Source organism: Sus scrofa, chromosome 2, assembly GCF_054392235.1.
Source record: "Sus scrofa isolate SSC_HxYL_T2T_F1_AM1 chromosome 2, Sscrofa_HxYL_maternal_Yorkshire_Landrace_v2.0, whole genome shotgun sequence".
Classification (NCBI taxonomy): Eukaryota; Metazoa; Chordata; class Mammalia; order Artiodactyla; family Suidae; genus Sus; species Sus scrofa.
The window spans coordinates 123,809,009-123,822,729 of NC_139384.1; the positions used below are offsets into that span (position 1 = coordinate 123,809,009).

Here is a 13,721-nt window from a genome sequence, read left to right on the forward strand (position 1 = left end):
AAAGATTTTAATTTTTTAAATATTCGTCAATTTTCTTTAGATTTTTATATACCCCACACAGTGACAATTACTAAGCACCTTTTACAAATGATGACTGTGACTATTCTGGATTAGTCAATTTTTCATGAAAAATTTTACTGAGAAAGAGCCAAGTCAAAAGCTATCACATAATTTACAGTAATGAGGGTAATTAATAAATATGTCACTAGAATTTACCATACTTGGGAAAAATTAGGTCTGCATAATTTTATTTTTAAAGTATAAGAGGAAATTAAAAATGAAGGGTTGAGAAGTACCTTGAACTTACAGCATTATTTGACACAAATTTAATGAGTCACTGCTCCAATTTGTAAAAAATATTTAAATCTAAATAGGTTTTAATTTTAGCTGAAATGATGCTTTCTATTTTGAAAGTAAAATTTTTTTGGTGGCCCAACTTTTTCCAACTTTTTTCTTCTTTTTTGGCCGCACCTGTGGTATGATAAATTTCCCAAGCCAGGGACTGAACCCGAACCACATCAGTAACACACCAGATCCTTTTCAAGTAAATTTATTCTTGAAAATTTAATGGGCAAGAATTTTGTCTCAGGCCTGTATTTAAGAACCCACCTAAATTATTGGCAGTAGCAGAGTGGTACTACTCTGCAGTTGTTCTCATTATAAAGTCTCTTTTCGAGGCTTCTTGCATCTTATTTCCTTCACGCAATATTTCAGAGAAAGTTTATTATTGTTTAAAAACTATCCAGAAATTCCCATAGTGGATTAACCATAATGAACCCAACTAACATCCATGAGGATTCGGGTTCAATCCCTGGCCTTGCTCAGTGGGTTAAGGATCCAACATTGCTGGGAGCTGAGGTATAGGGTGCAGACACCGCTATAATCCCGTGTTGCTGTGGGTGTGGCATAGGCCAGCAGCTGTAGTTCCAATTTGACCTCTAGCCTGGGAACTTCCATATGCCACAGGTGTGGCCATAAAAAAGAAAAAACAAAAACAAAAACCTACCCATTTAACACATTTTTACACTATATATTAAACTGTCAACTGGTGATTTTTCATTTTCAAAACAAATTCTATTAACACAAAAAACAAAATGTCATCCTTGAGAAAGAATCTGAATGCATATTTGAAATAGTTTCTTTCTCTCTCTCTCTCTCTCTTTCTTTCTTTCTTCCTTGTCTCTAGAAAAAATTCAGCAGACTGCTGTTATTTTAACTGTTTAGGCAAACATCTGAATCTTAGCATGTAAAAAAACCTTGTTGCAAATACAAGCAATGAATGGGTTAAAAGTATACATTCCGGTGGTTTCAAAACTTAAACAAATTTATTTTAGAAGGCATAGCCACCTCAAATTTTCCTCAGAGTTGAGCTGCCTTGTTATAACGATAATCAGTACTTGGTACATAGAACACATGTTTTCCTCTCGAATCTGTTTTTAAGATGTCACAGTGGTTACCTGTCATTTATGATCCAGTTCAGGCAGAGATTGAGAGAGCTAAGATTTTTGCACCTCTTGACAATTTCCATCACGGTTTCATTATCCAGTTCAGTGATATGACGTAGGTCCAAGCTGGAAAGGTTTCTTAGCTAATGAGATAAATAAAATGAAAGACAATAAAGGTAAATGCTACATTCATTCTCAAAAATTATAAATATAGTTTATTACAGAGTCTCACTGTATAACAGATAATAACCTAGAATCATTAATTAAATGTTTACATAATATGTTAATGCTAAATCAGAAATGAGGACAGAAATCTATGGTGAATATACGAATGGCAGCAAACATTAAAATCAAACAGATTTTACTGAGGCATCATAAAATCAAAAAGTTAGCAATTTAATAGGTGGGGAAGTTGTTAAATCCGTCATATTAATTACTCTCAAATATGATAGGATTATTCTCTTTAAGATTATTCAAGTTCAGATATTTATTCTTTTGATTATAATGTCACTTTTGTATAGGTTTTCTCACTTTTTAAAAAAGATAAGTGGCTAATTCTCAGATATCTTGGTTATGTTTCATCAATGTACTCAAATTGTACTATTAAGGGTCATAGGCTTCACCATGTGAAAAGCAATATAAAACATTGTTTAAGAAGTAAAGGTTTTCTCTCAACATGCATGGACCTAGAAATTATCATGCTAAGTGAAGTTTAGACAGTGAGACACCAATATCATATGCTATCACTTACATGTGGAATCTAAAAAAAGGACACAATTGAACCTCTTTGCAGAATAGATACTGACTCACAGACTTTAAAAAATATATGGTTTCCAAAGGAGACAGGTTCGGGGGGGTGGTGGAGGGGATGGGCTGGGGATTTGGGATAGAAATACTATAAAATTGGGTTGTGATGATCATTGTACAACTATAAATATAATAAAATTCATTGAGTAATTAAAAATAAATACATAAAAAATAAAATAAAGAAGTAAAGGTTTTCTCTATGTACCACCTTCTCCATTTCTTCATTTTCTCTACTCCTTTTCTGATGCTTCCAGTCTTCCCCTGATGTTTAGTCTTCAAGGAAAACTAATAGTATCATTTACACAAAGATGGTAGGATCTTAATTATCCTCTTCAAATTAACTACACTTCAAATAAGCTATTTTTGCTGAATAACATGCAAAAAATTAAATTGGAGGCCTGTGGTAGACTAAACAACACCCCAGCCAAAGATACCTACACCCTAATATGCTCTTGCATGGCAAAAGTCTTTGCAAATGTGATTAAAGTTATGGATTTTGACATGAGGAGTCTATTTTGGCTTATCAGCGTAAGCCCAGTCTAGCCACATGACCCTTTATAAGCAGAGAACATTTCCCAGGTAAAGTCAGAGAGATGTGATGGAAGAAGATGCAGGAGACATGTGAATTATGAAAGGGAATTCCATCTGCCTTTATTGGCTTTGTGTCTGGAGGAAGAGGGCCAGGAGCCAAGGAATGTGAGCAGTTTCTAGAGCTGACAGGCAGTAAGAAATCAGGACTTCAGATCTACTACTTCAGGGAACTGAATTTCCTCCAAAACCTGAAGGAGCAAGAAAAGAGATTCTCCTCTTGATCTTCCAGAAAGGAACACAAGCCTGAAGATTTTAGCCTGACGAGGCCTGTATTGATATTCTGACTAATAAACCATGAGATAAATCTGCACTGCTTTAATCTGGTAAATGTGTGGTAAGTTGCCACAGCAGCAATAGAAAACTAGTGCATGGCATTTCTAGCACCAGTAGGAAGCTGTCCCAGGGTGGGCCAGTCTTCTCTAGGCCACCCTCCCTCAAGACCCTCTGTAAGGGGAGTGGATTATTCCTGCACGAAGCTGACTTGCAGGTGTAGCCTAACTGCCAAAGGCCTCAGAGCAGTGAGGCCCAAGAGAAGATAAGACACCGGTATATCTGCTGCTGTAGGACCAGTGGGGAATCAACACTCTGAAGCAGCACCACCCCAGAGAACTTTCTGCAGTGATGGGAATGTTCTCTATCCCTGCTGTCAAAGATGGTGACCACCAGCCACATGTGGCTACTGAGCACTTGGCACATGAGTAGTGTGAGGAAGGACCTGCATCTTTTCATCTTATTTAATGTTGCTTAGTTCACATTTAACTTTTATATCTGTGTGTGGCCAGTGGCTAGAGTGCTGGACAGAGCAGCTCCAGAGAACCAGGGCTACCAGGCAGCACACAAACCCTCCTTCCCATGTCAGCCCACAGAGAGGCTTCGTGCAGAGTCACTGCTCACTGGTCTCTGATGCAAGCAGCAAAGCTATGCAGAGAAAGTGACATAGCTATGAAAGGGGACATATGACAAGGTCTGCAACAGTAGGGAATTCTTTCTAATTGAGACAGCAAGCTTCTGTCACTAAGGACCGAACTCTGAGTGTTCAGAATGAGACTTGGGAAATACTCTCTGCAATCGGCCTCTCCCTCCGGTCAGACATTCAAGGAAGTCGCCGTCCAGGGTGGGACTCAGGACAGGACTCAGGACAACACTCCAGAATGAAGGCAGGACCAGCAAAGAAGAAATGGGTTCTGGCAAAGCTCCTATTATAGGTACCATGGTCAGAGGGCTTCAGCAGTATCAGAACATGGTCAGTACTTTGCAACCAAAGCAGTGTGAGGGAAGGGAGTCACTTTTGTTTCTAAAAACAAAAACAAAACAGACTGCTCTGGTTACCTCAGCAGTTCCATTCAGCTGAACAGTCAGATGGTCAGAACCTGGGCTGACTCCCTGTTTCCCCTTCCTCGAGGGTCTCCTGACTCCCCTGTCCGATAATGATGGCCAACACCATACCCAGTGCCCAGAGGTGGCCGCTTGAGCTCTAACTGTATATCCAGACATGGCCCCTGATCCCTATCCTTTACCTCTCACCATAAATAAGGTAGGCTGGCATTAAACAAAACAGCAAAGACAAAATTTTCTGAAGTATCTAAATAAACAATAACCCAAAAAAATCCTATATAAAATACAAAACAGATAGCAAAGTAAGGTTCCATAATCTTTCTGACATCACTAAAATCACTTAAAGAATCGAAGGGCTGATGCACCTGTTCCTTGCTATGCTTTCTTCCCTGTCAACTCCAGACATATCTCCATGTGGTGAGCGTGGAAACTGAAGTCATCCAGGGTTAATGGCTGGGCACAGAGCAAAGGCAAGGCTGTGAGGCCAGTGCCCATGTCTTTTATGAAGGAGCAGGAAACACCAGGAGGACAGAAAAAGACAGAAATAAAAGGGGAGAGACAATGGTACTGTCAAATGGACCAAGTCTCAAAGTCTCGATGTTTTGCTAATTATATGTGTTGCTATTTTTCACAAGTGTCAAAAGCATAATGGTCTGGAAGTGGCTACAGAGAACAAAGAGGATCTTGCCTCCAATTCATGACCCTGAGAAAAACAGTGAGAAAATGAACAGGTACGGTAGGTAAAAATCTAAAATGACTCCAAGGACCCATGTCCTAGTATAATCCCTGTCCCTTGAGTGCGAGCGGGATCTGTGAATATGATAGAATGTCCACTTTGCAAGGAAAAGTAAAAGGATTCTTCAGCTATAATTAAGATCCTTGGGAGTTCCCATTCTGGCTCAGCAGGTTACAAACCCAACTAGTATCCATGGATATGCATGTTCAATCCCTGGCCTCACTCAGTGGGTTAAGGATCTGCTGTTTCTGTGAACTATGGTGTAGGTCACAGATCCTGCATTGCTGTGGCTGTGGCATAGGCCAGCAGCTGCAGCTCTGATTCAACCTCTAGCCTGGGAACCTCCACATGCTGCAAGTACAGGCCCTAAGAATAAATGAATGAATGAACATCAATAAATAAAATCTTGAAGGAGAAAAAGAAAAATCTCAACCAGTTCACACTGAATTAATCAAACTACAGTATCCTGGGATAGGCCCGACCTAATCAGCTGAGAGGTCAGAGAGAGACTAAGACCTCTCATGAATGGCTAAGACCTGCAAGAAGGCCCTAGGAGCTGAGAGCAGTCTCCAGCCAATGGCCAGCAAGAAAATGGGGAATCTCAGTCAGTCGTACAATTATAAGGAGCTGAATTCTCCCAACAAATGCATGAGCTTGTAAGAGGTTCTAAACTCTAGAAAGAAATGCAACCACTATTGACACTTTGATTGTGTCCTTGTGAGACCCTGGGAAAAAACAAAACTGCAGTGTCTGGACTCTTGACCCATGGATATAGTAAGTGATAAATGTATATGGTTTTAAGATGCTAAGTTTGTGATAACTGGTTGTGCAGCAATAGAAAATTAATACCAAAGGGTCAGAGGGAACTCTGTATCCTTGAAGAGAAGCCAGGTTTCTCTTAAGACAAGAGGAATATCCTTAGCCACTTGAAACTCTGAAGCTCACCACCCTGCTTCAGATACATACGGTCACATGAGCATAGAGGGAGATGCTTGGTCCACTCCTCCTTCTCTATAGGTATATCTTTAGAGGCCAAGAAAACATTTCCTGGGAAGACAGGCAACTCTGATGTGGCACTCCTGTTAGCTCCACATTGGGGAGCTAAATTTCTCAAATCAATCCTCAATCACGGAAAAACGGGTTTAGTAGAAATGCTTCATGAAAATGTGCACATAGCCTCTGGCTTTTACTCAGTTCATACTCAGTGACTGCGCATATGTACTTTATATATATCTTAATACCCCAAGGTAACTGACTTTCACTTTCACTAAACTTTTCTTTTTCACAAGATTGTGCGTTGGAGCTAAAGAAGTGGCTAAAATAGTTTCACTGGTTGAGGTTTCTTTTTCTTGATTAAGATGAACTTGTATATGTCAAGGATAAGAGTCACTATTAAATTTGACAGTTATTAATGTTTCCCTCAATTATGCACCTTACACTTCTATTTTCTATACAGAAATCACCATTGTCCTATGACTAAAAATGGAGTATAATCTATAAAAATTCTGAATCACAGTGCTGTACACCTGAAACTAATATTGTAAATCAACTATAAATCAATTTTTAAAAATCACCATTTTCTTAAGCCACATTATTTTTACAGTTAGCTTCTTTACAGGGTATTTTCTATCCTAACACCCTCAAAATTTCCATCACTGGTGAAGATGTGATTCTCTGGGAAAATGTAAGGCATCAAATAGCCTCGGTGAGTTGCAGGTACTTTCTGGGCTCATTTCCTGACAGCGGCCTCATGTCTGTACCACAGAAAAGCAGAAATAACATGAAATGGACCCATATGGCTCCTTAAAAATACTTTGAAGCATAATTATTAAACCTATGAATGTTAAGGATGAATTTCACCATGTGTGAACATGTGTATGTGTCAAGCGTTAAAGATAGCCATGAATTACATCAGGAGGCCAGGATAATTCCAATTCTGATGCTTTTCAAGGATGAGCCTCAAAGCCAGGACATTTGCAATGCTTGGGTTTGTTAAATAAAAAGATATCCAAAGGAAAGAAAGAAAGAAAGGAAGGAAGGAAGGAAGGAAGCAAGGAAGGAAAGAAGGAGGCAGGCAGGCAGGCAGGCAGGCAGGCAGGCAGGTAGGCAAGCAAGCAGGCCATGTATAATACACACATAGCATCACTTTATTTTCCCAATTTTCCTACGTTATAGTCAATAGGAAGATGCAAAATAATGAAAATTCTTTCTAGCCATGTAAATATCTCTGACACATGTATATTTCAGGGTCTAGCTTCTGACATAAAATTTCTATGTTAATGACTACATATGTCTTGCTTCCTTCACTGTAAAATATCTCTTCATCACAGTACTGTGAAAGTACTTAATACCACCGAAATGGTAAACCAGCTTCTGTACAACTAAAAATGGTTAAAAAAAAGTAAATATCATGTTATGTACATTTTATCACAATAAAAAAAAAATACTTCCTCAACCGGGACATAACAGGATACAATAAAGTTCTGTAGTGATGAAAACTTTAATTTGTGCCAGTTCAATACTCTCACACTAGGGAAGATAAATAAAGACTAAAGACCAAAGAGTTTTGAATAACTTATCAAGTGTCAATGACAGGGACAGAAATGACAGCAAATCTAAACTATTTTATAGACTTGGGAAACTTCAAAGATATGTCCTAGAACTAATGGAACAGCAAGAAGTAACAACTCCAGAAATTATCTACATGTGATAAGACTCTGATTGATTCTTGTACCCAGGCTCATTCCTCTGGACAAGGTGGATTAGATGATGACACCAGACCACTTACAGCTGATACTTCCCTGTATTTATTGTTCATAAATGGAGCATTTTTACTCTTCCAATGAGACACAACTCAAACACAAGGAAGCGTGTTTACTCGGACACTCACATGCCGATATTCTATTGAGAACTTGAAGAGTGTGTCATCCTCGGATTCAGCTGAAGTTGTTTTTTTCATGAGCTGACAGTCACTGACCATGCTTATGTGACTTTCTCTATGACCATGTTGGCCAGTTCATCTCTGAAATCTGACAGGCAGCTCCAGGAGGCTAACTCCTGATAACTGGCATCATTACAAGACATGTACTGAGCACCTCTACGGGATGTGGCATTTTTATTCAGAACTCCACAAACAGCTCTGTCAAATGCATTGTATTCCTTCCCTTGCTATGGGAATTTCATAATAGTGCCCTCCAGTGTTTCATAAAAAGCTTACCTAAAACAAGCCTTCATAGTCTGAAACAAATAATTACATTTAGGAAACTGACATTTTAATTAAACTTACTTTTCCTACAAATTCACTGGGCGTCTCAGGTTATACAAATCACAGAGGAGTTGAATAAGTAAAGCCATACAACCAATATCTTCAAAATGCTTCATTCCAATTTTTAAATGTTTAGTAAGACGTTTTAAAAGAAATCCAAGTCAGAATACAGAATGAAGGTAATCAACTTTCAGCTTAATACTGCTTTTATTGGGGAAAAAAAATGTTACTTATAGCCAATTCAGGTTAAAGGCTAAAATTAGTCAATGATTGTATGACTGTGTATGTACTTAAGCATAAAATGAGACACTAAAATGTTACCTAGGAAACACAGACTTTGAAGATTATAAAAAGACCTCAAATGGCTTCCAAATTTTCTTAAGACGCTGGAAAAGTAAAAAAAGGAAACAAAATCCTCAATTGTGCAAGCTGACTGTGGTGGATGAAGCAACATGAGAGGACTCACAGTTCCTTGGCAAAGGCAGCAGGGATGTTCCACTGTTTCAGGCTAACGAGGATAATTTACGTGAAGCCAGTTGGAGGTGATAATTTTTCGAAAAGAATAAAACCTTCTGTATGGTTAAATATGTTCAAATGTCATCTAGTACCTAAATTACTTCTTGCCAGCCCTGAAGATATTGGCTTCACTGGGACTGGGTTTCAGAGCCATCAGCTGTAATCTTTAGGGAGAAAAGTCAAGGGTGAAGACAGGCTGCCAGGGCCATAGATCAGCAACACACACTCAGCTGCCCATCACCTGTCAGGCTGCCACGATGGAGATTTTGAGGGAGACCAAAGGCACAGGGAGCCAGAAGGGCCAGAGAAAGACTCTTATAAGAAACTGGGGAGAGCCACCTATTAAGGACTGGGAGGGAGACATAAGAAGAAAAGGAGGGGATTGCAGGATGGGTCATGCATGGCAAAACTAGAAATAATAGTAAAGAAACTAAGACTGCTGGCAATGGAAAGGGCCAGAGAGGAAATTTCCATCCCTGAGCATAGGAAGGCTTCCATACCTTGACAGGTGCTGTTATCTGCATTTAGAGAAGAATTTGCTGGACAAGTGAGAGAACACGGGGCATTCCTTCTGCTCATCAGTTAGGCTGAACCTCAGTTTGGATAATTTATGGCTGGTATTCAAGTATGGAAATAGTAATAAAAGCTAGATATAAGTCACATTTGGGACATCAAGCAAATCCTTCCTAACACTTCATAGAACTGAGACTCTCCCCGGGTGTAACTGAAAGCTTTTAAATAGCTTAAGAGCCTGGCAGAGACAATAAAAACTTCTAATTTTAACCATGAAATTAGGACTTCCAAGGTCTTGGATGCTTATCTCATCCATAGTAGCTACTACGGTAATTTTCTGGCTCCTTCTCTATGTGTTCTTTCCAACCACTGCCTCCATGATCACACTGGGCTGCTATCTCTTTGCTTCATTTCCAAAGCCAAAGCCTGGTTGGTTCTGCCATTCTCCTGCTGGATCTGACATCTTTCATCATTTGTACACGTTCTGTTTTGCTTTCTGGGATACTTTACTCACTGCTTCTCCACAGAGTCATCCTTTCTAACACCTTATTGTCACATCACCAGCCAGATAAATATCCCTTAAACAACTTGGATCATATCTCCCATCTTCTCTGAAACCTTTAGGAAACAAAAACATTTCAACTGCAGAAAGGAATCCCAGAACTTGGATATCAAACCCCTCCCCGTCCATCCCTACCATTCTTTAACATCTTAAGTTAAAATAATTCCAATCTCTTGCCCATGTTTTGAGAATTTACTCTTACGGTGCTGGGAGAGCTGCACTCATGATTTAAAACTGCATTCACTGCTTGACTACTTCAGAGAAAGGAAAATTAGTGAATCTTAGAAATATAACATACCTGCCTTAACACAAGTTACTAATCAGGCAGTCCCAACATGACTATGCCCTTCAGACAGAAGTCATCAATGGGCAACAGCTGCCAAGGGACTAGGGGACAACCTTCCCTTCCTGGGGCAGCCTCTTGGAGTCCCCTCTTTGCCTTCTCCATTATGCCACCTTCCCTTTCTTTTCCTCCTCCCTGCTCCCCCACTAGCCTTTTCTAAAGACCAATCTCTCACTGCAAACATTTGACATCAAATTTTAATGCCTGATCTGGTCCAAATCTGGTTCTCTGGTGCAGTAGATGTGGCGCACTTTCATTCATTCATTCACACTTACTTAAATGTCTCTAGAACACCTGGCTCTAACCTTGGCTGCACATTAGGATCATACAGGGAAACTTTTAAAAATACTAATGATCAGGTTCCATCCTTAGAGATTCTAATTTAATTGGATGAGGATAAAACTAAACATTACCATTTAATGATAGGTACCCAGTTGAGCCCAGCCTGGACAAGGAACTACTTCCCTAGTGCATAGCAACTGATACTTAAATCCAGTTACTAAAAGTGTAAAAATAATGTATAATGTTCAGCCCCTTCAATCACTCAAAAAAGAATACAGAAAATATTATTTATATAGCCAGTAATTATTTATGGGGTGGGTATCTGTTATGCACCAGAAAATATTCTAGCTGCTAAAAATACAGCAGTGAAGAAAACAGACAAAACTCTCTGTCCACAGCATGCTTGCTTATATTCCTAGTAAAAACATTAAGAAAATTATACAGTATGTTAAAAGACGTTAAGCACTATCAGGGAAAAAAGCAAGGCAAGGCAGATGGAAAAGAGTAGAGGGAAGGTGGGTGGAGTGTAATTTTAAATAAGCAGTTAAATACAATCTCATTGAAAAATGATTTGTGAGCAGAAGTTTGAAGGAGGTGAGGGAGCAAACAAAACCATGCTTATGCCCAGAGCAAGAGATAGTGCAAAGGCCCTGAGGTGGAAACTGGTCTGGCATTCTGGAGGATTAGTAAGGAGCTAGTTATAGGAGCAGAATGAGTAAAAGGGAAATTAATCAGCAACATGGCCAAAGAGGTGAGCAAAGAAGGGAAGACTGTATGAGACACTGTAAGTCAAAATAAGCATTTTAGCTTTTGCTCTGAGCAATTCAGGAATTTGATGGGTTTTAAGCAGCTGTATGACATGATCTAACTTAAATTTTTAAACGCTCATTCTAGCTCCTATGTGAGTCTAGACTGAGAGCAAAGGTAGAAGCAGAGAGAGGCTATATTGAATTAATCCAGTCAAGCAACATTAGTGACCTGGACCACAGTAACAGCAGCTGGAGGTGGTATGAAGCGGTCAGATTTCTGGATATAATGGAAATCAGAATCAACAAGATTTTTGGACAAATTAGTTACGGAGCACGAGAGGAAAAAGAGGAATCAAAGATGACTCCAAGGTTTCTCGCTTGAAAAACAGGAAGGTATTACCGCAAGGAACTACAATGCTTTGGGGACAGGCAGGGAGAGGTTTGGTTCTGAATATGTCTGAGATGCCTGTTAGAGATCCAAGGAGAGATGTCGATTAAGTTCAGGACTCATCAGTACACAGATAGCATTTACACTTCTAAATTCAAAATACGAAGGTATTAATTATACTAACTGTCCTAAATTCATTAGATTAGCGAGGTACAATCAGAGTAGCCTTTCAATTTATAGTGAGTAAAAAAGAATATTAATTGATTGATTATTGTGTGGGCAAACATACCCAGAGTAATAAAAGATAATACATAGTGGGCTAGCATGATTCTTAAAAAAAAAAAGAAGAAGAAAAAAGAAAGTGCATTAGCAGTAACAGTGTCCCAAGCCACCTGGGGCAGTTCCAAGGCTGGCTTCATTTCCTGTCAAAGCATAATTCAGCCTTCGTAGCTCCAGTACATATCTTCTGTCAAACCCCTCTGGAGGCCCACGGTCAGAGTGACACTCTGCCCTCTGCATAGCCACCGATGTTGCTCATTCTCCCACCACGGCCTTAAATACACTGTTTTATAATTCAGTCTGATTAAGCATATGTTTCTACTAAAGCATTGAAGGCAGGCTACTGTAGGTCAGGGACCATGTCTTATTCACTTTTGTGTCACCAGTGCCTCACACAGTCCTAAGTGCATCAAACAAAATTATTAAATCCTTATCGCTGAAGAAGTAAATGTGAAATCAAGATCAAAACTTCCGAGATAATTTCATTTAGTTAGGTTTCCAAAAACCAGGTCTCTGTTCTTTTAATGAAATCAAATGCAAGATCTGCAGCTCCGAAGCTACCGGTTTTTAAAAGTGATATTATTTGAACATAAACTTCACTAATGTGGAAGCGTTCAGTAATAAGAAACAACACTCTCATTCCGCACAATCAAAGGTCACTTTAGAACAATCAGTTCTCTATTTTCAAATGTGTTCTTAAAACAAAGAACATTAAAAAAAAAAAATCCTCTATAAGTTGTCAGAGTTTGGATGTGCAGCAGGAATTTTGAGTAGTTCACCAAAAATTTTAATCACCGTCTTCTGCTGCAGAAATGTGCATTTGTTAATTGGATTCCTGCTTCTTCATACACCAATTCAGAACGGATGCTCTGCTCCTCCTCTTCCACTCTGGCAGGCAGTACAGTCTAATTGACTTTTTTTTCTAGGACTTTTCTCTCCACCAAATCCCTTTCTTTTCTCCATAGAAGATTTCTAGAACTCAGAACAAACTACAAACAGCACTTACAGTTAGCAGCACTAAACAGGCCTGTCACTTTTTTTACCCAGCAGGAGCTAAGAAACAGAATTTCTCTTCAGTTAAAAAATAAAATATTCATACTGTTTCATTTAAATAAGAAAAAAAATCAAAGCTCAAATAAATTAAGGGTAAATTAAGCCAAATATAAAGCAAGCAAGGAGAGATTACTTCATCTAATTGGACTGGTTGTGTACTTCTCTTTCATTTCCTCATTACCAAGTTCATACATCTATTTTATTTTTAAAAAGGCAATTCATGGAATTTTGAACTCATTTCAGTCACTTGCATCCATGTATCACACTTCAGTGTATGAAAAATTTTGAAAATATATCCCAAATCAAAGTTTTACCTTATTTTTCAAAGTAGTAAAATAACTGAAATGTCATTAGCTCAAGACAAAAAGCTCATCATATCTAAGCCAAGTGGCCTGTACACTAACCTCCTGATCTTAACACTATTAAGGTCAAACAGCCAAATTATTGCATTCTTTATTTCTAAAGGTACAAAACTGAAAAACAAATAAATGACATTAATGATTTCCAATTTAAAAAGAATATTCTGGCATATATTTTTATTTTCTGGCAACTCAAAAAATGTTACAGAAATGGTGTGCCTACTCTCTAAAATGAAATGTCTTTTCTTTCTTTCTTTCTGGTTTAGAATATTCAGCTTCATATGGAAACTCTCCTAGCCTCACACTCTCACTTCTGGGCCTCAGTAGGAAGTCAAGGTTCAGAGTGAAAATTGTCCAAAACTTAATTTCAGAAATTACTCTTTCTAATCTGTGACCAGGCAGTGTTCCGAGAGTATGAGCCAAAAAGCCCTGGTACACAAGACGATAACTTGTGTTATCGTTGAGCCACTTCCCATTTTCAGGCCTTCCATACTGAAG

General features: G+C 38.7%; 1 protein-coding gene across 2 annotated transcripts in view; it reads right to left on the reverse strand.

Annotated features, from left to right (window-relative positions):
* Window positions 1-13,721, reverse strand: part of FBXL17 (F-box and leucine rich repeat protein 17) — a 491,597-nt gene that overhangs the window by 307,614 nt on the left and 170,262 nt on the right. For both annotated transcript variants that reach the window (XR_014838483.1, XM_003123817.7), the window contains one exon: window positions 1,458-1,588. Coding sequence is in view for 1 of the 2 variants with exons in the window: in XM_003123817.7 (XP_003123865.5) it covers window positions 1,458-1,588 (131 nt within the window). In the remaining variant the exon portion in view is untranslated. The remainder of the gene's footprint in view (window positions 1-1,457; window positions 1,589-13,721) is intronic.